Source organism: Ranitomeya variabilis, chromosome 4, assembly GCF_051348905.1.
Source record: "Ranitomeya variabilis isolate aRanVar5 chromosome 4, aRanVar5.hap1, whole genome shotgun sequence".
Lineage (NCBI taxonomy): Eukaryota > Metazoa > Chordata > Amphibia > Anura > Dendrobatidae > Ranitomeya > Ranitomeya variabilis.
This window is the reverse complement of record NC_135235.1, coordinates 146,110,708-146,136,949: the sequence shown is the minus strand read 5'-3', so window position 1 is coordinate 146,136,949 and position 26,242 is coordinate 146,110,708. Positions and strand designations below refer to the sequence as shown.

At 43.9% G+C, this 26,242-nt stretch overlaps 1 protein-coding gene across 2 annotated transcripts in view; it reads left to right on the top strand.

The window, feature by feature from the left end:
- GRID1 (glutamate ionotropic receptor delta type subunit 1) overlaps positions 1–26,242 on the top strand; it is a 2,026,904-nt gene that overhangs the window by 1,300,223 nt on the left and 700,439 nt on the right. For both annotated transcript variants that reach the window (XM_077259310.1, XM_077259311.1), the window contains exon 5: positions 8,351–8,404. In XM_077259310.1, the coding sequence (XP_077115425.1) occupies positions 8,351–8,404 (54 nt within the window). The remainder of the gene's footprint in view (positions 1–8,350; positions 8,405–26,242) is intronic.

Genomic DNA, 26,242 nt, shown 5'->3' with positions numbered 1-26,242 from the left:
GGCTCTGATCTGCGGTAAGATGACTACTGCCATCCAGAGAGCTGCGGTTCCCACTCTGTCAGATGACAGCGTGAACCAGCAGCTGTTACCGGAGGTAAAATGGTTACCTCTGATCATACACATCGGCTACTGAGAGAATACTACTCCCATCGCCACACACCTGTGCTAAAAATAAATAGATAAATAAATAAAAAATAATTTGAGGGTCTCTTCTGTTTTTGACAACCAGCACAGGAAAAGCTGGCAGCTGCAGGCTGTAACCCTCAGTTGTAAGCTTTATCATGGCTGGTAATCAAGAATAGAGATGTCCCACTTTTTAAAATTATTATAACAGAGTGATCATACGTGCTGGCTAATGAGAGTACAGCTCCCATCAGCCCACCTCTGTGCTAAAAATAGAGAAATAAATAAAAAACTAAAGTGGGGTATCTTCTATTTTTGATAGCCAGCACTGGAAAAACTGACAGCAGCAGGCTGCAACCCTTGGCGTTGTGTCCCCCATTTTTGACAATCAATCATGCTAAATCAAACAACTGGGTGGCTAGTATTCGCAAACTGGTATGAGACCATAGATATTGGCCCCCTGAGCTTAAAAATAGCAGACCGAAACCACCCCAGAGAAGGCACATCTATTAGATGCACCAATTCTGGCACTTTGCTGGGTTGTTCCCACTTGCCCTAGAGCCGTGGCAAGTGAGGTATTGGATTAATTGTTGATTTCTGCTATTTTATGGCCACTGGCAGCAAGCACATAGGATAGTTATGGAGAGGCATGCATAAGACATCGCCATTATTAACTGCATAGTTAGATTGTAGAAAACACACAGCCAAAATAAAGTCCTTTAATTGAAAGAAAGACACATACTCCTTTATTTGAAGTAAAAATAAAAAGCACAGTTGTGCTTACACCTAATCCACTAAAGTCTTTGTCCGCTGTAAAAAAAACAAAAATAATAAATAACCATATCCCTCACCTAATCGAAGTGAAGATTAGCAATACTGTTTATGTCTTAATCTGTCTCTGCAATGATTGGTTTACAAAATGAATGGTGCCATGATACGACCATCTTGGCTGAAAACACAGTAAGGTGCTGTAAGTGCAGCTTTAATAACGAGCAGTGATGTCATAGAGGTATCCGCCAGTCACTGAAGGTGCATTCCTAGGCTTTCTTTACTGTGAGCCGGGACAATGAACTTCAGTGATTCGATGAGATCACCCCGAGCACCGTGAGAATTTATATGCAGCATGAATACAATTTTTTATTCAAAATTAAAATCAAGACCCTGCTTTACATGTATGTTTAAATATAAAAACAAAGTAATACTCATCTTACGCCTATTCCATTAAAGCCTTTGTTCTCTGTAAAAAAAGAAAAATAATAAACTACCATATCCCTCATCTGTGAAGATAATCCATACTGTACCATGACAATTCAGATGATTTGGATACCTGTCACATCAGTGAATCAACCGCTATCCCCTCAGCCGGAATACACTGACAAAAGCGTAATTGCTCCTCCAGTGTCTAGTGCTGAGCTGCTGTGATAAAGTTCACTGGAGTTCAAACCTGATGAACCTTGGTGCTGAACCTCAGCTATGAACTCCGGTGAAATTTCTCATGTGAGATCAGCACTAGAGACTGCAGGAGCGATTACGCTCCTGTCAGTGTTTTCCAGGTGGTGAGAAGAGCAGTCGCTGATGTGACTGCTCTCCAAATCATCCAGATCATCAAGGGCATTGGTGGATTAGGCATAAGGTGAGTATAACTGTGCTTTTTTATTTTTATTTCAGATGAAGGGGTCTATGTCTTTCCATTAAAAGATTTCATTCTGGCTTTGTCTTTTTAACAATCTAACTATGTAGTTAGTAATGGGGGTGTTTTATAGATGCCTCTCCATTACTAATCTGTGGGCTTGATGTCAGAGGCCATAAAAGAGCTGACATCAACCCTACTAAGAGAATCTTATTTCTCATAGTCTGGGAGTCCTTCTTGTGTTTTTTAGCAAACTTTATTTGGTGTTTCATATGTCTTGCAGTGAGGAGAGGCTTCCATGGGGCCACTCTGCCATAATGGCCTGACTGGTGGAGGGCTGCAGTGATAGGTGATAGTTTACTTTGTGGAACTTTCTTGCATCTCCCTACAGCATCTCTGGAGCTTAACCACAGTGATTTTGGCATTCTTCATTACCTTTCTCACCAAGGCTCTTCTCCCATGATTGCTCAGTTTTGCTGGACGGCCAGGTCTAGGAAGACTTCTGATGGTCCCAAACTTCTTACATTTAAGGATTTATTTACGGAGGCCACTGTATTTTTAGGGGCCTTGAGTACTGCAGAAGTTTTTTCTAACCTTGGCTAGATGTGTGCCTTGTCAGAATTCTGTCTCTGAGCTCCTTGGCCAGTTCCTTTGACCTCATGATTCTCATTTGGTCTGACATGCACTGTGAGCTGTGTGGTCTTATATAGACAGGTGTGTGCCTTCCCAAATAAAGTCCTATCAGTTTAATGAAACACAGCTGGACTTCAAGGAAGGAGTAAAACCATCTCATGTAGGATCACAAGGAAATGGACAGCATGTGACTTAAATATGAGTTGTCCAAAAAAAGAAAAATTAGAATGGCACCAGGTATGGCGATAACTGATGGACTGTGAACATGAAATCGTGCAGGCAAATACCTCTTCTGACCATATAGTGGTAGTGGCATCATTTCACGTTGTGGTGCTCAACAATAAAGCAACAATTGTGGAAGAAAAAGATGCGGCACTCACCAAATCGTGTTGTTAAAAGTCCTTTTATTCTCCCACACCTGGACCTGTTGAAGCGCAGTCGGCGCAAAACGGCCGTCATCCTGTTTTTGTTTCCCTGCACCCTCGTATACACCAGCCGCCCTTGAGGTATGTCCTCACCCCATTAAGTGGGAGAATAAAAGGACTTTTAACAACACGATTTAGTGAGTGCCACAACTTTTTCTTCTACAATTGTTGACTTAAATATGAGTGTCTGAGCAAAGGGTCTGAATACTTATAACCATGTCATATTTCAATTTTTCTTTTTTAATAAATTTGCAAAAATGTCTACATTTCTATTTTTTTCAGTCAAGATGGGGTGCAGAGTGTTTAATTAGAAAAAAATTAACTTTTTTGAATTTACGAAATGGCTGCAATGAAATAAAGAGTGAACAATTTAAAGGGATCTTTAAATACTTTCCGTACCCACTGTATCTTACTACCGACCAGAACCCCTTGTTTGCTGCTCTGTCATGCAGACCACAGTGGGGCAAACAATTAATTTTTGGGTTCCTGATTCATCTGAATGAGGTCCAGGTTTGGTTTCAGATTCGGGTACCGTACTAATACCCAAACCAAACTTTTTTTTCTAATATACAGGCTCAAATGAACTTCACGGCACATTTTATGGAATCGAATTTAGTAACAACCTCATGTACAGATAGAGAAGCCCTAGTGGGGCATTGTACAAAACTGAACCATTAAACACTTATGTACATGAAGCCTATAATTTTTCCTAATACTGTATGTAAATTTTGATTTTCACCTTGCCATTATTGAGCTCCTTTAAACAATTGACCATTTCTACTCCTTATCTAATTTATTTCTCATAATTGGTAAGAGCATAGTATAAATAAGACAGGATTTCTGCTATAAAGTTTGAATTAAAAATGTGTTCTCTAGAGAAACCATATCATTTGCAAACAGCCTTCAGCATTCTAGATAAAAATAGCTTACAAAGTCTTCATGTACAACCAACCATGTTGTTCTTTTTATATTGTTTGCTATTTGCACAGAAATGTGCCTTCAGGCGGTTCCTTAGCCAAACTATCCTTATGTTTGCATTGCATTGTGCATTGACCTGTGTTTTGACTTACTTTTGCATGATGTGCATACCTTATATTTCATCCAGCACAAGGCATTGGCTGTAGTAAATTTACAAAAGTTCATAAAACAATAATATTTATCTAGTCATTGACATTTTTTTAAATATGCCATTCAATATTTTTATTTTGTATTATTATTATTATTATTTGACATTTATTGATTTTAAAGATTTATCCATAATTGGGAAAAAAAATGTTTCTCTAGCAAAAGAGCACAATTCTTTTTTACTGCCTGTGTCTGATATTTCAGGTTTGTCTCATTCAAGTAAATGGACCTGAGCTGCAGTACTAAAATAAAGTGCAGCTACTTCAAGAAAAAAAATCATATTTTATTGTTTATCCTTGACAAACCCTTTATTGCTCTAATTCTATATATGTAAAGCTGTAATTTTTCTTTTTTTAAATAAATAAAGTTCTTGCAAACATCACGTACACACTACAGAAACTAATATTGTTAAATAAATGTATTTTTTGTGTTCTTTCTCTTCTTTGCATTATTAGAGACAGGCAAAAAATTCTAATGACTTTCAGTAGATTAACCCTTTGGCATCCCAGCCAGTTTTTGTCTTTATGACAGACTTTCTTTTTTTCACTTTTGTGTGGGGATCCAGGAGTCATACCTTTTTTTCTTTCATCGACACAGTGATATGGGGACTGCTTTTTGGCATCATCTTTTGGGAAAACGTAGTAACAAACTTTTATTATCCCTCTATGGGAAGGAATAAAAAGTAGCAATTGTTCCACTGTAATCCTTTTCACAATGCAACTGCACGAATAAAGTGTTAACTTTATTTTGTGGGTCAGCCTGATTATGGCATTACCGGATTTTAATGGATTTATTTATTTTGTACTACTTTTGTACAGCTAATACATTCTTTGTAAAAAAAAGCATATTTTTTGAGTGACCACACATAGAACCATTTAACATGAACAGTTTGTAAAAGAATAAATCACAAAATCATTTTTTTAAAACCTGGGAATCTTGCACTACACATTAATATATTGAAGTACAATGAAAAACAGTTACTTTTGCATAAGTTATAAAATCACATGGTAACTGGCACTGAAAAATTATAGCATTGACATAAACGTAATAACTCTTAGAATAAATGCAAAATGTTATTACCATTCAACCCAACACTAAAAATGGCAGATTTGCTGTTATTTTTCCTCTTCACTCCAATTTGATAGTTAAAAGCTCATCAATTAATCACTAATCCATTTATCGCACTCATATGGTACCATTAACCCCTTTCCGATGTTGGGCGTAATAGTATGCTCATGTCGGACTTCTCCTGTTTAGTGCATGCTTCAGTGCTAAGCTGACAGCACCTTCCTGGGCACATGTCAGCTGATCTATATAGCTGACATGTGCCCTCAACAGCCACGGTTGAAATCGTGATCCACCCGCAGCTGTTAACAAGTTAAATACCGCTGTCAATCTCCAACAGCAGCATTTAACTAGCGCTTACCGAGAGTGCATCATAAATCCTGCCCATCAGTGACCCCGTCACATTTTCAAGGGCCACTGAAAGGGTCATTTCTCATTGCCAGATTGCTATGAGCGCTGCTTGGTAGTCAGCACTCATAGCAAGTGAGCATTTCTTCTACACACAGGCGATCTGATCATCACCTGTGTGTAGCAGTGTTGATCGAAGCACTGCAGCTTTAGTTTTCCATGAAGACTATTGAAGCATGCAAAAAAGTAAAAAAAAGTTTTTAAAAATATTAAAAATAAAAAAAAAGTTCAAATCACCCCATTTTTGCCCCATTCAAAATAAAAGAGTAAAAAAATCAATTATACACATATTCGGTATCGCCGCATTCAGAATCACCTGATCTATCAATATAAAAAAATTTACGAAAAAAAAATGTCAAAAAGCTAGAATTATGTTTTTTTGGTCACTGCAACATTGCATTAAAATGCAATAACGGTGATCAAAAGATTGTATCTACACCAAAATGGCATCAATAAAAACGTCGGCTTTGCATACAAAAAATAATCCTTCACCCGACTCCAGATCACAAAAAATGGAGATGCTACAGTTATCAGAACATGCCGCATGTTATTTTTTAACAAAATTTGTATTTTTTTACCACTTAAATAAAAAAGAACCACTACATGTTTGGTATATGTGAACTTATAATGACCTGGAGAATCATAATGGCAGGTCAGTTTTAGCATTTAGTGAACTTAGTAAAAAAAACAACTGTGGAATTGCACTTTTTTTGCAATTTTAACACACTTGGAATTTTTGTCCTGTTTTTAAGTAAATGGTATTTTAAAACCAATGTTGTCATTCAATAGTACAACTTGTTCAGCAAAAAACAAGCCCTCACATGGCCATATTGAAAGAAAAATAAAAAAGTTATGGCTCTGGGAAAAAGGGGAGCAAAAAGAACCTGAAATACCCCTGGTTGTTAAAGGATTAATTTCCAAAGCAATCTATAGACATGATCATCACTGTCCCCATTGGGTCTCACAATATAAATTCTCTATCAGTATGTGTTTGGCGTGTGGGAGGAAACTGGAGTACCCGGAGGAAACCCACACAAGAAGACACACAAATTCCTTGCAGATTTTGTTCTTGGAGAGATTTGAACTCAGAACCCCAGCACTTCAAAGCAACAAAGCTAGGGTCCTACTAAATTGTGCTACTATGGTATCCTAGTAGATAGTTGCAAGCAAGAAAAACTGAGATTTCTTATAATTATTACTACTACTACAAATTATAATTAATAAAAAAAAGGTATTTTAAGTCTTTATTGAAAAACAAAAAAATAAGCTATGGCTCTCAAAATATGGGTTTGAAAAAAAAAATCTGTATCCTGAAAGTGGAAATATTCATCATCCTTATCCCCTTCATGACCTTTGACATATAGGTATGTCAGCTGTCAAGTCCCCACACATGACAGCTGAATAATCAGCTGTCATGGGTCTCTGACACTAGCGGATGGATCCGAGATCCACCAGTGGCATTTAACAGGATCCATTGATCAGGGAGCTCTATTAGGTTGTCATGATAGTCAGGGGTCTGCAGAAGACCCATTGCCTGTCATTGTGATTCTCTTATGAATGCCGACTCATGGACTCATGCGATTTTTGTCACACATACACAAGACTGAAACACTGCTATGTGTAGCACGAGTGATTAGACAATTGCAGCTTTAAGTCTCATAAGTGGACTATTGAAGCCAGTAAAAAGTAAAAACAAAATGTATTAAAATATAAAAACAAATAAAAAACACAAAAAAATCAAATTTCCCCTTTTTGTTTCATTGATATTTGGTAGTGCTGTGTTCAGAATGGTCCGATCTATAAAAACATAAAGTAAATTGGTAAAAAAAAGTCCAGAATTGCAGTTTTTTGCCCGCCGCCACCACAACATTGAAATAAAATGCAATAACGGGTGATAAAAATATCATTTCTACCCAAAACTTGTATTAATAAAATTCTAAGCTCTGGGAGCAAAAAGTAAGCCATCACCAAGCCCCAGATCTTCAAAAATGATGATATGGGTCTTAAAAATGTCACATTTTTTTCACCACTTCAATAAAAAAGAACCTTTACATGCTTGGTATGTGTATGCTTGTACTGACCTGGCAAATCATAATTGCAGGTCAGATTTAGTATTTAGTGAACATGGTAAATAAAAATAAAATAATGATTGTACAATTGCACTTTATTTGCAATTTCAATGCATTTGAATTTGTTTCCCGTTTTCCAGTAGGTTATATGACAAAATCAATGGTGTCTTTCAAAATTAAAATTTGTACCACAAAAACAAGCCCTCATACTCACAGAAAAATAAAAAAAAAATAATGGCTCTGGGAGGAAGGCGCAAAAATGGAAAATAGCAAGGTCGCAAAGAGGTTAAAGGGTTAATCTTGTGATTTTATGAACTTAGCAATTTTTTCAAAACAGGCAAATATGACAAAAATGAATAGTGATAACACGACCATTTATTGAATAGAAAATGTACTTATAAGGAAATAAAGAATCTGCAGTGCACCTACTGTATGTGACAGGCCTGTCAAGCAGGGACAATGTACAATAATAAACATTCTGTATGATGTATTGTATTTAAAGTACAGAAGTGGGTGTCAAAAGACATGGTTTATATGCCAGATTAGGAAATGTGATTGACGTTCCAAAAATATGGATGCAAAACAATGTGCTATGATTTGTAGCCCACCGTTTAATTGTTCTGCATTGCTATGTTTGCAGTAGTAAAAATTAATTATCTCAGTTTGCACAAGAAACAAGAGTAACCATTCAAGCCATTACAAGTAATATCTGCAGACAAAATAAACAGTCACAAGTATAAGTTATAATTCTTATTGAAATCTGCAATCAGATCACATTATAAAATGTTAACACTGGTAAATTCTGAAGGAATGATGAAAAATAAAGATTCATGTATCCGCATTAATGTGTCCATTTTTTTTTTAACCTTTAGGCCGTGGAAACCAATCTTGCATCTAAGGACAGTCACTGGGTTTATGTTAATGAGGTAAGAAAAAAAACTATATTAAATATGTACAATATTAACACCTCGGAAAGAAATGCACTATAGTCTTTGGAATAAGCGCTCCACAACCCCTCCTTACCTTGGGCTTGATTAATAGGTGTAGTGGCACTCTGAAAGGACATTACAGCAATTATATGCACACAACAGGGCAGATATCTGTTAGTACAAAGACTAAAGGTACCGTCACACTAAACGATATCGCTAGCGATCCGTGACGTTGCAGCGTCCTCGCTAGCGATATCGTTTAGTTTGACACGCAGCAGCGATCAGGATCCTGCTGTGATGTCGCTGGTCGCTGAATAAAGTCCAGAACTTTATTTGGTCGTCCGATCGCCGTGTATCGTTGTGTTTGACACCAAAAGCAACGATACCAGCGATGTTTTACACTGGTAACCAGGGTAAACATCGGGTTACTAAGCGCAGGGCCGCGCTTAGTAACCCGATGTTTACCCTGGTTACCAGCGTAAAAGTAAAAAAAACAAACAGTACATGCTCACCTGCGCGTCTCCCAGCGTCTGCTTCCTGCTCTGACTGAGATCCGGCCCTAAAGAGAAAGTGAAAGCACAGCGGTGACGTCACCGCTGTGCTGTTAGGGCCGGAGCTCAGTCAGTGTCAGGAAGCAGACGCTGGGGGACGCGCAGGTGAGCATGTACTGTTTGTTTTTTTTACTTTTAAGCTGGTAACCAGGGTAAACATCGGGTTACTAAGCGCGGCCCTGCGCTTAGCAACCCGATGTTTACCCTGGTTACCCGGGGACCTCGGCATCGTTGGTCGCTGGAGAGCGGTCTGTGTGACAGCTCTCCAGCGATCAAACAGCGACGCTGCAGCGATCGACATCGTTGTCGCTATCGCTGCAGCGTCGCTTAATGTGACGGTACCTTAATCTTCAGTGCTAGGATCTGATTATGGCTGTATTTGAGAAGTCACACTGCCACTGATTAGTGCACTATTTACTCAGAAGTGCAACGTTGTATTTTTTGTGTACAGCTACCAAAGTCTGGTTTTTTAATAAAAAAAAAAATTTAATTGCCAAAGTTTGGTTCGGGTACCAGAACTTATTGACTGTACATAAATATGGAAAGGGGCCCGGTTCTGTCTCCAGGGCTGGGACCCTAACTGTCCATGCTCCCGAAGGTACTTCTAAAGGTGAGGATGTTTGGGCTACCAACCTTACTGTTCTCCTGTTTTACCCTAAGTTAACCCTTCACTCAGGAGGCCTGGGACAGAAATGCTAGCGTATAAACATGTAAGACAAACAGGGATAATGAAAAGCAACTAACATATGAAGCACTCACCAAAGGTGGAGAAGTATTTAGGAAAGGGTAGAAATGTACAAACCATATGGGAATAGGATAATGAGGAAAGTATACAGCCAAAAACAGTATGCAACAATTTCCAGCAGAAACAGCAATCTCCAACTCAGCACAGCAACTCCAAGGAGATAGGAAGTAGAACTTTCACTGGCGAGGAAGAGAAGAGAGAGAGGAAATGACCAGGTCAGGACTAACTGTGAGATGGAGCTGCAAGTTTCTAACCAGCATAGAAAGGATCGATAACTCTTCAACACCAAAGGATCAAAATCCCTTAAACATGCAGCACAAACACAAAGGCTAAATGAAAGATCTGTGATTCACAATGCATGTGATTTTCTAAGACCAGATTTCCAAGAGGACGTGACCCACTCGTGATAGAGCTGTACCCGATCTTGAACCCCATTGAAAATAATTGGGACCTGAATTTTGAGCTAGAAAATATTTTTTCTTTCTTTCTCTCTCTGCAACGGGCTTCCATCAGAACTCTAACCATTGCATTGGACTTCTAAGAGAAGTCTGTGTTCGGCGTTTAGCATCAGGCACTGACTTTTAAGTTCAGGTTTGCTCATCTATAGCCAGGATAAATTTAATTGAATGAGAAAAAAAATCAGGAAATCAAATGTTAGGGCTAGCGGAATGCATCGAGCAAATATAGATGTTTATTTTTATTGATGCGATCGCAGCCCGGGGTCCACCGTCCAGGGGAACCTGCTGCTAGTAAATGGTGGCACTATTTGGCGGTATACACTAGCTCTGTTACTTCACAGAGTAACCGTGAAAGGAAAGCACTGCACCCTGTTAGACTTCACAGGAGCACAGGCTAACTGCCCAACAGAGAGCAGTCAGTGGTCATGCATGCACACAATCTCCTCACCGGAGGTGCCAATATTTTAAGGGCTTATTTCAGCCTGGTCCCTGAATACACTCAAACACACAATCTCCTCACCGGAGGTGCCGGTTTTCTAGGGGCTTATTTCAGCCGGGTCCCTGAATACAATCTCACATGACCACACTGGCGCAAAGCACATAACTCAGAAAGATACTAGCGCATGGCCGTGCGGACATGCGCACCTTTTATAGCTGCAGCAACTACAGGACCTTCCAAAAAAGGACCAATGGGAAGCTGCCACAGAACTTGAGCAACTTCAGGACCTTCCTAGAGTACCAATGGGGATAGCTGCAGTACCTGAGCATGTGACCCTTGATCTCCAATGAGAGATCTTACCCTGGGCATGCTCAGAAGGGGAAAAGTAGGACTTAGTCCCAAAGACATCTGCTCGCTGCTGACCAGTATTGGCTATAATAGCAGAAGCTGGAAAGGCAGCAGTAACCCTTCACACAATGTCAGACTGAGCATGACGCTGGGACCGACGCCTCCACTGAGCAGGCTCCACTGTGGCAGGAGAAGAATGGGAGACCGCAGCGGAGATGGCCCGAGATTCCCCCTGTGCAGAAGCAGGAACTCAACCCCTAACATTACCCCCCCTTATTGGCCCCCCTCCTTGGATCTCGCCACGCTCGAAGGCAGCAATGAGCTGCGGAGCCCGAATAATCTCAGCAGGCTCCCAGGACCTGTCCTCAGGACCATAACTCTTCCAGTCCACCAAATAAATTTTTTTGCCACGTACCACCTTGCACCCCAAAGTAGCATTCACCTCATAATTATCTGTAGACGAACCTGAAGTCCTGGCAGATGACTCGGAAAGCCGTGACATATATACGGGCTTCAAGAGGGACACATGAAAGGTGTCGGTGATACCCAGACGTGGCGGAAGGGCCAGACAGTAGACCACTGGGTTAACCTGTTCGAGGACCTTGAAGGGGCCCAAGTAACGAGGAGCAAACTTAGTGTACTGAACTCGCAGCCTGATGTTATGGGCGGAGAGCCACACTAAGTCACCAGGAGCAAAGGTCGGAGCGGGGCGCTGATGTGCATCAGCGGAGGACCTCATTCTCTCCTTGGAGGCCCGAATGGCATCCTGAGTGCGGTCCCAAATGTCCCACGCCTCCACAGCCCAGTCTGCCACCCTGGAGTCGGCGGAAGACACGGGCATAGGCACAAGTACCTGCGGATGCTGACCATAGTTTAGGAGGAATGGGGTCTGTCCGGTGGAGTTGGCTATGGCGTTATTCAGCGCAAACTCCGCCCACGGTAGCAAGGATGCCCAGTCATCCTGCCTGGCAGAGACAAAATTTTGCAGATATGTGACCAAGGTCTGGTTGGCCCTCTCTACCAACCCATTTGTCTTGGGATGATAATGTCACGGGGGTACTGGGTAGACTACAGCTGATTACCCGGGCCCCTGCAATATCCCTAAAACTAGGGAAACGCTGTCTGTCCCTCTCCCAGAGTTTACACTGAAGGTGTGCATGTCTGGGCCGCCAGGCCTGACCCTGAGACCTGTTTCAGTACTAAGCTGAAACCTCCACACGCCACCCAGTGATAAGACCTCTCACCAACCCCTACAGAAAGCACAGACAGGGAAAACTAAAAAATGCACCACGCTGCAGACACACACAGGAAAACACTATAATGTGCACAGGGCAAAACAAATACAAATATAGGAAGGAGAAATATAACGAAGGATAATACACCACCAGATATGATATTTCTTCTCCTAGACCACCACTCCAGACCGAGATCACCAGGCACAAGACACAAGCTATAATCGGCGACACCCAAAGCCCAGCAAAACTATTTAAAGGCAATTGGCATGAATAAGCCTCCAACCCGAGTACCAGCCAGATTAACCCCGGAAAATCTGGATCAATCTAGCCAGCGCCACTGAGCATATAGTGGATGAATGAGGAATTACCGCTGTCTGTCGGATGCCCTAGTGTGAACAGCGTCCGACATGACAGTACCCCGCCTTCTACGAGGGACCCCAGGGCCCTCATGACTTATATGACCCGGCTTGTCCAGATGGCGGCGGTGAAACATACTGACCAGCCGGTCCGCATGTATATCCGAGGCTGGTACCCAAGACCTCTCCTCCGGCCCATAAACACGCCAGTGTACCAGGTACTGTAACGTCACTCGAGAGTCAACCACCTTGGAGACTTCAAACTCTAAACTGCCATCCACCAAGACTGGAGGAGGCATCGGCGCAGCATCCACAGAAACCACCACCTTTTTAATAATACGTTGTGAATCTTATATACCGTAGGGAGCTCCAATCGGTAGGCAACCGGGTTAATGATGGTGGCGACCCTAAACGGACCAATAAACCTAGGACCCAATTTAAGGGATGGTATTTTGAGTCTTATGTTTTTTGTGGACAACCACACCCAGTCACCCACACTCAGGTCCGGACCTGGCACACGTCTACTGTCATCCACACGTTTGTACCTTGCACCCACGCTCAACAGGCACTGTTTCACTTTCCTCCAGACGGAAGACAGTTGTGCTCCTAACAGGTCCTCCTCCGGGACGCCGGAAGAGCCCCGCTGACTCAAAGTACAAAATTGAGGATGGTGCCCGTAAACACAAAAGAACGAAGACTCACCAGAAGATTCCTGGTGGTGATTATTTATGGCAAACTCAGCCAAAGGAATGAACGTCGACCACTCCTCCTGGTTGTCAGAAACAAAACAGCGTAAGTACTGCTCCAAATTTTGGTTCATACGCTCGGTCTGACCAGTTGACTGAGGATGAAATGCCGAAGAATAGGACAACTTGATCCCCAGCCATGAGCAAAATGCTTTCCAAAATTTTGCCACAAACTGAGTACCCCTATCAGACACGATGTCAGAGGGAACCCCGTGAAGTCTGACCACCTCCTTCACAAATACCTGAGCCAGAGTCTTAGCGTTAGGCAAAGAAGGCAAAGACACAAAGTGCGACATTTTTGAGAACCGATCAACAATCACCAAGATGACCGTGTTCCCAGCTGAGGAGGGCAAGTCCGTGATAAAATCCATGGAGATCTCCGTCCATGGCCTGCTGGGTACCTCGAGAGGAAGTAGTGTGCCAGCAGGACGGGAGCGGGGCGTCTTTGCACTAGCGCACGTGGTGCATTCTGACACGTATGAGACCACGTCATGTCGGATTTTGGGCCACCAAAGCCGACGCGACACCAACTCCAAAGTACCCCTAACCCCTGGGTGACCAGCCAGGACAGCATCATGATGCTCTGCCAATATCTTTAGGCGAAGATGGAGCGGTACAAACGATTTGTTAACAGGAAGTTCTGGTGGTACTTCCTCCTGAGCCTCAGCAATCTCAGCCTCAACCTCTGTCATGAGAGCAGAGACCACTACACCTTTTTGGAGGATGGGTACCGGTTCTTCCCGAGGTTCTCCCACCAGAAAACACCTGGACAAAGCATCCATCTTAGTGTTCTTAGACCCAGGTTGGTAAGTAACAAAAATGTTTAACCGCGTGAAAAACAATGCCCAGCGAGCCTGCCTGGGGGACAGACTCTTGGCTGACTCCAAATAAAGAAAATTCTTATGGTCAGTAATAACAGTAACCTGGTGAACCGACCCCTCCAAAAAGTGTCGCCATTCCTCAAAAGCCAACTTGATAGCCAACAACTCCCTGTTGCCGATATCGTAGTTATGTTCGGCGGGCGACAGTTTCTTGGAGAAATAGGCGCATGGACGCAACTCACTCAAGGATGAGCCTTGAGACAGCACCGCCCCCACTCCAACCTCAGACGCATCGACTTCCACGGTAAATGGTTTTGATACATCTGGTTGCACCAGAATGGGAGCGAAAGCAAAACTGTTCTTCAGAAACTCGAATGCACGCACAGCAGGCTCAGACCAGGCTGAGAAATTGGTACCTTTTTTGTCATGTCAGTGAGCGGTTTAGCAATGGTAGAAAAGTTTTTGATAAACTTTCTATAATAGTATGAAAACCCAAGGGACTGCTGGAGCGCTTTTAGGTTATCAGGCCGTTCCCAACGCAGCACCGCTTGCACCTTAGCGGCGTCCATTTTAAACCCAGAAGCGGACACAATATAACCCAAGAAAGGCAACTCCTGAACCGAAAATACACATTTCTCCAATTTAGCATAGAGCTTATTCTCTCTGAGTAGCTGTAACACCTGCCTAACATGCTCTAAATGAGTATCACGGTCACATAAATAGATGAGAATGTCATCAAGGTACACAATAGCTAATTTTCCCAGGACATGAGAGAACACATCGTTTATGAAATGTTGAAATACAGCAGGCGCGTTTGTCAAACCAAATGGCATCACCAGATTTTCAAAATGACCCTCAGGAGTATTAAAAGCTGTTTTCCACTCATCCCCTTGATGGACTCTTATGAGGTTGTACGCCCCCCTGAGGTCAAGCTTAGAGAACCACCTAGCACCAGTCACCTGATTGAACACATCGGGTATCAGCGGCATAGGGTATGGGTCACAAACCGTAATCTGGTTTAACTCCCTGAAATCCAGACACGGGCATAAACCGCCATCTTTCTTCTTAACGAAGAAGAACCCTGCTGCCACAGGCGAGGATGAAGGCCTGATGTGCCCTTTGCTCAGACTCTCAGCGATGTAGTCTTTTAAGGCTTGCCTCTCAGGACCAGAGATGTTAAACATCCTAGCTTTCAGCAATTTGGCCCCTGGTTTTAACCTAATAGTGCAGTCATAGGGACGATGTGGCAATTCTGAACAACCCTTCTCAGAAAACACATCTGCGAAATCCAGCAGAGACTCAGGAATACTAGGAGTCACAGCGGACACACACGTGGCCAGGCAATTCTCCTGGCAGAATCTGCTCCACTGGATGATGTCCTGGGTTTTCCAGTCAATCACCGGGTTGTGCATAGCCAACCATGGAAAACCCAGACCCATTTGTGCAGGCAGATTACTGAGCACCCTACATGTAACTTTCTCTGAATGTAGGACCCCAATGTGGAGTTTAACCTCAGCCACAAACTCAGTAATCTCCCCCTGTGGGAGAGGAGCGGCATTGATGGTGACCACCCGGATAGGATGAGGCAGTTAATGAAGGATAATACACCACCAGATACGATATTTCCTCTCCTAGACCACCACTCCAGACTGAGATCACCAGGCACAAGACACAAGCTATAATCGGCGATGCCCAAAGCCCAGCAAAACTATTTAAAGGCAATGGGCGTGACTAAGCCTCCAACCTGAGTACCAGCCAGATTAACCCCGGACAATCTGGATCAATCTAGCCGGCACCACTGAGCATATAGTGGACGAATGAGGAATTACCGCTGTCTGTCGGACGCCCTAGTGTGAACAGCGTCCGACATGACAGATAAGCTGAGGAGAGATTCAACTCAATGCTGAGTAGATGACAAAGCTCTCCAGAATCGAGATGCAAACTGGGGACCCCGGTCACGGACAATTTTGTCTGGCATACCATATAGGCGAAATATGTGTTTGATAAACAACGCAGCCAGAGCCCGTGCCGAAGGTAGCCATATAAGTGGCACCAAGTGCACCATTTTGGAAAAATGGTCGGTGATAACCCAAATAATGGTGCAGCTATGAGACTTGGGTAAGCCCCCCACAAAATCAATCCCGACCATCTCCCAGGGTCTGTCTGCCACCGGCAGGGGATGAAGCAACCCAGCTGGCCGTTGATGAGGAAACTTGTTCCTGGTGCAGGAGACACGTCCGAACATAGTCTGTGACATCATGGGCCATATGTGGCCACCAATATGTCCTCGCCAGTAGCCCAGATGTCATTTTGGTCCCAAAATGTCCACCCACCCTAGACGAGTGAGCCCAAGAGAGAACCTCTGGATGCAAACTGGATGGTACAAAAGTCCTGCCTGGAGGCACAGACTCTAGCAAAACTGGGGCCACAGTTCTCAGGCTCTCGGAAGAGACAATAAGCTGAGGCTCCTCTTCCTCCTCCTCAGATGATACAACGGAGCGAGAGAGAGCATCGGCACGAATGTCCTTCTCCCCGGAAAGAAAATGGAGGGTGAAATGGAACCGAGAGAAGAACAAGGACCATCTGGCCTGGCGAGAATTTAGCCGCTGGGTGGTCTGTAAATAAACCAAATTCTTGTGGTCTGTGAATACTTGGAAGGGAAAATGAGACCCCTCCAAGAGATGTCTCCACTCTGAGAAGCCCAGCTTCATTGCTAGCAACTCCCTGTCCCTGATGGAATAATTCCTCTCCGCTGGTGTGAAGGTTTTGGAAAAGAAGAAGCAAGGATGCTTCCGACCTTGAGCATCCTTTTTGGAAGAGGACTGCTCCTGCACCAACAGATGAGGCATCCACCTCCTTTATAAACTGCTTATCTACATCGGGGCGATGTAGAATGGGAGCACTAGCAAAATGAGATTTAATAGAAGTGAAAGCCTTGGAGACCTCCACAGACCACAATTTGGGATTTGCTCCTTTCTTGGTGAGGGCTTCCAAGGGAGCTACCAAAGTTGAGAAATGAGGAAAGAACTGGCGATAATAGTTAATGAACTCCATAAAGCGTTGCACCACTTTAAGGGAATGGGGATCTTGCCAGTCCATCACAGCCTGTAGTTTGGCAGGATCCATAGCCAATCCTTGGGCGGAGATGATATAGCCCAGGAAAGACTCCTGCTCAAAAACACATTTCTCCAACTTGGTGTAAAGGGAGTTAGTTCGTAAGAGGTCGAAGACTCTGCAAACATCTCTCCGCTGGGAGTCAATATCTGGAGAGTAGATGAGAATATCATCCAGATAGACTACGACCGAGGTGGAGAGCATATCCCGGAAGATATCATTTACAAAGTCTTGGAAAATGGCTGGGGCATTACAGAGCCCAAAGGGCATCACTAGATATTCATAGTGCCCATCCCTGGTGTTAAATGCCATCTTCCATTCGTCCCCCTCACAGATGCGAATCAGGTTGTAAGCACCCCGCAGATCTAGTTTAGTAAACAACCTTGCTCCCCGAAGCCTATCAAAAAGCTCAGATATCAAGGGCAGAGGATATTTATTCTTAATGGTGATGGCGTTAAGACCCCTGTATTCTATGCATGGATGTAGTTCTCCACTCTTCTTCTGCACGAATAACAACCGAGCTCCTGCAGGTGACACTGAATTTCTAATGAATCCTCTTGCCAGATTTTCCTGGATGTACTGAGACACTGCCTCCGTCTCCTGGAGAGATAATGGATAGACTCGACCCCAGGGAGGCTCAGCACCAGGCAAGAGGTCAGTCATAGGGGCGGTGAGGCGGAAGGGTCTCCGCAGCACTTTGGGAGAACATGTCAGCATAGGGCCAATACTGCTTGGGCAGAGAGGAAAAATCTGCGGGTACCTCTGTTGTAGCAACCTGAACGCTCTCCCTATGACATCTACCCCCACAAGATTCACCCCATCCCAAAATTCTGCCTGTGGACCACTCGATATGAGGAGAGTGGTACCGTAGCCAAGGCATCCCTAACAGGACCTCATCAATTCCTTCAGGAATGATGAGCAGAGATATAATCTCCTGATGAGATGGTGGCAAGGACAGAGTTAAAGGGATGGTCTGGTGTGTCATCTGTGAGTGCAGTGTCGACCCATTCACCACTCGTACAATTACTGGATGAGCTAGCATTACCAGGGGTATTAGATGACGTTGGGCAAAGGCAGAAGACATAAAATTGCCCTCTGTCCCAGAATCCATGCAGAGCTCTACCCAGTGAGTGAATGAGCCTATTGTAATTGTCCTCTTAAAGGACAATTTGGAGGCAAACGTCGCCGTGTCTAGTGTACCTCCACCTACTACCACTAGACCCTGACGTTTCCTCGACCGCTGTGAACATCTGGTGGCAAGATGTCTTGACTGCTGGCAAACATGGCAGACCTTGAGTGCCTGAGCGGTCCGGGACTTAGATCCCGCTCTTGACACTTTCTTGGCCTCATGTGACTCAGGAACCGCCTTGTGGCCAGAGCATCCTTCACGTGGTCAGCCAGCTCCTCCAAAATATAGGGATAAGGGCTTTATCCGACCACTCCAGCTCAGATGCTAAGGTGCGGAAGTGGACGGCAAAATGGCTGACCAAGGACGAGCCCTGAGTCATTGCCAACAGTTAGAGCGCCGTATCATGGGTGACTCGAGGCCCTAAAAAGACCTGTTTCAGAGTGCTCAAGAACAGCGGAGCACTCTGCACCACATGATCGCCACTCTCCCACAGCGGCGTAGCCCACTCCAATGCCCTGTCCGACAGGAGAGACACAAGAAATCCCACCTTTGCCTGCTCTGTGGGGAAACTTGCGGCCAGAAGCTCAAGATGTATAGAGCACTGGCTCATGAAACCACTACAACATTTACTATCTCCAGAAAATTTCTCTGGCAGCAGGAGGCGAGATAGAGTCGGAGAAGGGGTGGCAGTGTACAAGGTAGCTGCAGCCACACTAGCAGCCTGAACAGCAACTGCGGTAACATCCACAGCTGAGGTTGAGCGCTAGAGAGCCGCCAACCTACCCTCCAGCTGCTGGATGTACCACAAGGATTGCTGTTTATCCGCCATTTACTAGCCAGACCCTGGCGCTAGTATTCTGTTAGGGCTAGCGGAATGCACCGAGTAAATATAGATGTTTATTATTATTGATGCGTTTGCAGCCCGGGGTCCACCATGCAGGGGAACCTGCTGTCAGTAAATGGTGGCACTATTTGGTGGCATAAACTAGCTCTGTTACTTTACAGAGTAGCCATGAAAGGAAAGCACTGCGCCCTGTTAGACTTCACAGGAGCACAGGTTAACTGCCCAACAGAGAGCAGTCAGTGGTCATGCATGCACACAATCTCCTCACCGGAGGTGCCGGTATTCTAAGGGCTTATTTCAGCCAGGTCCCTGAATACACTCAAACACAGAATCTCCTCACCGGAGGTGCCGGTATTCTAGGGGCTTATTTCAGCCAGGTCCCTGAATACAATCTCACATGACCACACTGGCGCAAAGCACATAACTTAGAAAGATACTAGCGCATGGCCGAGCGGACATGCGCACCTTTTATAGTTGCAGCAACTACAGGACCTTCCAAAAAAGGACCAAATGGAAGCTGCCACAGAACTTGAGCAACTTCAGGACCTTCCTAGAGTACCAATGGGAATAGTGGCAGTACCTGATGATGTGACCCATGATTTCCAATGAGAGATCTTACCCTGGGCATGCTCAGAAGGGGAAGAGTAGGACTTAGTCCCAAAGACGTCTGCTCACTGCTGTCCAGTATTGGCTATAATAGCAGAAGCTGGAAATGCAGCAGTAACCCTTCGCAGACTGAGCATGACACTGGGACTGACGCCTCCGCTGTGCAGGCTCCACTGCGGCAGGAGAAGAATGGGAGACTGCAGCGGAGATGACTCGAGATTCCCCCTGTGAAGAGGCAGGAACTCGACCCCTAACATAAAATTTCAGTAAAAAAAAGTTCCATATAAAATTTCAAATTTCAGTATAAAAAATAGCCTTGTCACATGAGCTTTGTCACATGACTTAGGATAATAGCCAAACCAGAATCTCAGTTTGCAGACACTGTGTTTCGGGGTACTTACCCTCCTCAGTGCAAAGTGGAGATCTGGTTTGGCTGATTGAGAGGCACCTGACAGGGATCCAAGAAGTATCGTTTCTCCTTGCGGAGAGTGACATGATAAGCATGTCGAAGAGACAATTTGCATATTTCCCAGAGGAGCATTGCGGCTTTAAGTCTCCTCACCTCGACATGCTTATCATGTCACTCTCTCAATCAGCCAAACCAGATCTCCACTTTGCACTGACGAGGTGCAGTACCCCGAAACACAGTGTCTGCAAATTGAGATTCTGGTTTGGCTATTATCCTAAGTCATGTGACAAGGCTCGTTAAAGAGTCGACATTGACTGTTAGGATTGCTACTTCCAATAGGTGGCACTAGAGTTCTAGTCCTCTTCCTCTCTGAAGAGACAATTTGCATATTTCCCAGAGGAGCATTGCGGCTTTAAGTCTCCTCACCTCGACATGCTTATCATGTCACTCTCCACAAGGAGAAACGATACTTCTTGGATCCCGGTCAGACGCCTCTCAATCAGCCAAACCAGATCTCCACTTTGCACTGACGAGGGGCAGTACCCCGAAACACAGTGTCTGCAAATTGAGATTCTGGTTTGGCTATTATCCTAAGTCATGTGACAAGGCTTGTTAAAGAGTCGACATTGACTGTTAGGATTGCTACTTCCAATAGTTGGCACTAGAGTTCTAGTCCTCTTCCTCTCTGAAGAGACAATTTGCATATTTCCCAGAGGAGCATTGCGGCTTTAAGTCTCCTCACCTCGACATGCTTATCATGTCACTCACCGCAAGGAGAAACAATACTTCTTGAATTATATACAGTAAGGAGTACAGACAAGGTGTCATACATGGACATTTAAATAAACAGGACATTTAAATAAACAAACACTGAGCTTAAAGAGAGAATCCTTAATTTGGTAAGATTAGACAAGTGGTGTGAAAGTTTTATGGACCCCATATGCATGTGAGATCAAAGGGCTGGTGGTGCCTTCATTGTATCTGGAGGAAATTGTTCAGATTTGGTAGTGAGCCGTAAATCCTCCCCACAAATTGAGTCCTGTGTGAACAGAATCAAAGATGTTAATGAATTTGTATACCCAAACCCTGCGATGTTTCTAAGATTTGAAATTGCCTTTCAAAATGACAACTTTAATATTGTCTATGTTGTGTCCTGCACCACAGAAATGTTTGGCCACAGGTAAATGGTTTTTTTGTCTGTAATTGTATGGTGATGGTCTTCACCTCGGCAGTCACCTGATCCTCAGGTTTATGGTGAATGCAGCACGTTGGAGATGAAAACGTAAGTGCCGACCTGTAGAATGAGTTGTGTACGGGCATTACTGGGGGTAACTCAATCTGGAAAGTCATCGTAATGAGAATGGATGACACCCGATATGGCCCGATTACCATAGAAACCCATGTCCCAGTAGCACATTTCCACCTGATGTTTTTGGTGGACACCAATACGTATTCATTCACACACAGGTCCAGACCTGAACGTTTATTTTCATGCATGCATCTGCCACAAGATGGTGAACTCTTTACAGAACTGACAACGGAGGCATCCCCCAGTGTCACCAAACTCACACACCTACTAAGCACAGAGGGAACCACCACCCTCCCCTGACCCCTCCTCCTAGGAAGATTCTGACACACAGGGTTAGGTTGTAGTGAGGGTAGAGTCTTGCCCCTACTTCCTGGCAGCACCTATGCTGCCCCCACCCAAGAAGAAGGAGTAGACTGTAGAAGGATGGCAGAGATCGTAGTTCCCAGGCAGCAGTCCTTACACGACTTACCCCAACTGACTACTTCCCTGGACCGCGAATCTATGACCAGGTTGTGTTTTTTCAACCAAGGGAGTCTTAAGACCATGAGAGTTGGTATGCCCTCCAAGACGTTGCATGACAAAGACTCATGACAAGCCTCTATACGCAGATGTATATTGTTTATGCCTTGGTTAATGCTACCCTAGCTGAGCGGGGCAGAGTCAATGGCCTGGAAGATTAGGGGTCTCGCTAGTGTCCTACTCATCAGGCCATGGGTCTGGACAAAATGAGCATCCACCAAATTGACTCCTGCTCAACTTTCCACCAGCACCAGAATATTTTCAATTACCCCACCAACAACTACCTGAGCAGGTAAGGTGAAATGAGGCGAGAAAATTGAGGATATATACACACCCTGGTCACCTCCCTCCACACGACCAGAGGGATGTGGATCTTTAGATGGTGCAGGTACTTTTGCACGTGCTGGGCAGACATTGATAAAATGACTGGTCTGCCCACAGTAAAAACCGGCAAAGTATCGGATCCAATCCGATACCGATACCCGATACCAATACCAGTCAATGGGACTCAAGTATCGGACGGTATCCCTGATGGTTCCCAGGGTCTGAAGGAGAGGAAACTCTCCTTCAGGCCCTGGGATCCATATTAATGTGTAAAAGAAAGAATTAAAATAAAAAATATTGCTATACTCACCTCTCCGACGCAGCCTGGACCTCACCGAGGGAACCGGCAGCGTTGTTTGCTTAAAATTCGCGCGTTTACTTCCTTACGTGAAGTCCCGGCTTGTGATTGGTCGCGTGCCGCCCATGTGGCCGCGACACGACCAATCACAGCAAGCCGTGACGTAATTTCAGGTCCTTCAGGATTTTAAAATTACGTTCTGGCTTATGATTGGTCGCGTCGCGGTCACATGGGCGACGCGACCAATCACAAGCCGTGACGTCACGGGAGGCTGGACACGCGCACATTTTAAAATGCACACGTGTCCTGCCTCCCGTGACGTCCCGGCTTGTGATTGGTCGCGTCGCCCATGTGGCCGCGACGCGACCAATCACAGCAAGCCGTGAGGTAATTTTAGGTCCTTCAGGATTTTAAAATTACGTTCTGGCTTGTGATTGGTCGCGTCGCGGTCACATGGGCGACGCGACCAATCACAAGCATTTTAAAATGCGCTCGTGTCCAGCCTCTCGTGACGTCACGGCTTGTGATTGGTCGCGTCTAGTGTTGAGCGATACCGTCCGATACTTGAAAGTATCGGTATCGGAAAGTATCGGCCGATACCGGCAAAGTATCGGATCCAATCCGATACCGATACCCGATACCAATACAAGTCAATGGGACTCATGTATCGGACGGTATTCCTGATGGTTCCCAGGGTCTGAAGGAGAGGAAACTCTCCTTCAGGCCCTGGGAACCATATTAATGTGTAAAAGAAAGAATTAAAATAAAAAATATTGCTATACTCACCTCTCCGACGCAGCCTGAACCTCAGCGAGGGAACCGGCAGCGTTGTTTGCTTAAAATTCGCGCTTTTCTTTCCTTACGTGAAGTCCCGGCTTTGTGATTGTTTGCGTCGCAGTCACATGGGCGACGCAACCAATCACAGCAAGCCGTGACGTAATTTCAGGTCCTTAAGGATTTTAAAATTACGTCCCGGCTTTGTGATTGGTTGCGTCGCAGTCACATGGGCGACGCAAGCAATCACAAGCCGTGACGTCACGGGAGGCTGGACACGCGCGCATTTTAAAATGCGCGCTTGTCCAGCCTCCCGTGACGTCCCGGCTTGTGATTGGTTGCGTCGCGGTCAACCAATCACAAGCCGGGAGGCTAGACACGCGCGCATTTTAAAATGCGCGCTTGTCCAGCCTCCCGTGACGTCCCGGCTTGTGATTGGTTGCGTCGCGGTCAACCAATCACAAGCCGGGAGGCTGGACACGCGCGCATTTTAAAATGTGGATGACTGGATGAAAGTCATATTCACTGATGAATTGTGAATCTGCATTGGGCAAGGTAATGATGCTGGAACTTTTTGTTTGGTGCCGTTCCAATCAGATTTATAAAGATGACTTCCTGAAGAGAACATGCAAATTTCCACAGTCATTGATGATATGGGGCTGCATGTCAGGTAAAGGCACTGGGGAGATGGCTGTCATTGCATCTTCAATAAATGCACAAGTTTATGTTGATATTTTGGACACTTTTCTTATCCCATCAATTGAAAGGTTGTTTGGGGATGATGAAATCATTTTTCAAGATGATAATGCATCCTGCCATAGAGCAAAAACTGTGAAAAGATTCCTTGAAAAAAGACACATAAGGTCAATGTCATGGCCTGCAAATAGTCTGGATCTCAATCCAATTGAAAATCTTTGGTGGAAGTTGAAGAAAATGGTCCATGACAAGGCTCCAACCTGCAAAGCTGATCTGGCAACAGCAATCAGAGACAGTTGGAGCCAGATTGATGAAGAGTTCTATTTGACAATCATTAAGTCAATTCCTCAGAGACTGCAAGCTGTTATAAAAGCCAGAGGTGGTGCAACAAAATACAAGTGATGTTTTGGAGTGTTTTGTTGTTTGTTTTTTTTTCATCATTCCATAATTTTTTCCTCAGAATTGAGTGATTCCATAATTTTTCCCCTATGCTTGGTTAAAAAAGTAACCGTTACTGACTACCACATTTTTTGTTCTTGATTTCTTTTAGTGTTTCTTAAAGCCAGAAAGTTGCCATTTGAAATGACTTTAGTTTTGTGCCATGTCTGTGATCTGCTTTTTTTTCTACAAAATTAAACAACTAAATGAACATCCTCCAAGGCCGGTGATTCCATATATTTTGCCAGGGGTTGTAATTTTAAGGGTAGGTTAATTTTAACACTGAGAGATAGAATATCAAAAATAAAATGCAGAAAATCACATTATATAAATTATATAAATTAATTTTTTCATTTTGCAGTGAGAAATAAGTATTTGATCCCCCACCAATCATTAAGAGTTCTAGCTCCTACAGACCAGTTAGACGTTCCTAATCAACTCGTTACCTGCATTAGAGACTGCTGTCTTACATAGTCACCATTATAAAAGACTCTTGTACACAGATTCAATTAATCAGTCAGACTCTTACCTCTACAACATGAGCAAGAACAAAGAGCTTTCTAAGGATGTCAGGGACAAGATTATAGACCTGCTCAAAGCTGAAATGGGCTACAGAACCATAAGTAAGATGTTCGGTGACAAGGAGACAACTATTGGTGCATTAGTAAGAAAATGAAATAAATATAAAATGAATGTAAATCGACATCGATCTGGGCACCATGCAAAATCTCACCTCGTGGGGTATCCTGGATCATGAGAAAGGTGAAAGATCAGCCTAAAACTACATGGGGGAACTTTTTAATGATCTCATGGCAGCTGGGACCACAGTCACCAAGAAAACTATTTGTAACTAGTGTTGAGCGATACTTTCCGATATCGGAAAGTATCGGTATCGGAAAGTATCGGCCGATACCGTCAAAATATCGGATCCAATCCGATACCGATACCCGATCCCAATGCAAGTCAATGGGACGAAAATATCGGAATTAAAATAAACCCTTTATAAACTTGTAGGTTCATTCTACATGAAGGAAAACAACTAAGAATAATGTAGGATGTATTGGGGGACGTGGCGGAGATATTAAAGGGACAGAGGTTTAGCCCAATGTAATAGAATAGCAGGATTTTTAATTTTTTTTTATGAAGTTCGGCGTTAGAAAGAATTTGACTATGTTATTTTTTTTTTTTTTTATGTCAGATATTGATGTTTCACTACTTCCACGCCCTTCACCTTCTTTTTTACTTCTCCCACGCTTTCTTCTTAATTATCCTCATCATCAGCTTCTTTGACATCAACTTCTTCACCTTATTCATCTTCTTCTTCATCTTCTACCTATTATTTTTTGGGTTACATTGTTCATATTCTTTTTATTTTACTATTATCTTCATCATATTCAACTTCTTCATCATATTCTTATTTGTGACAGGCATTCCCGTAGTTGTTATCTATAAAAGTTTGAAGATTACACCTTCCGTTCTGCCTGTCACAAACCAGTTACATTTGTCCGCGTTCAGTTTGGCCTGCAGCATCAGGCTTTATCCAGGGGCACCACGAGGAGGAACGGACTCACCCCCATACACTGCTTAGTCTTCTTCTGCTTATAATTTACATAATATTTTTTTGCTCTGATATTTTGTGTTATGCTTAATGTCCTTCTGCTCTTTGTTCTGCAGCC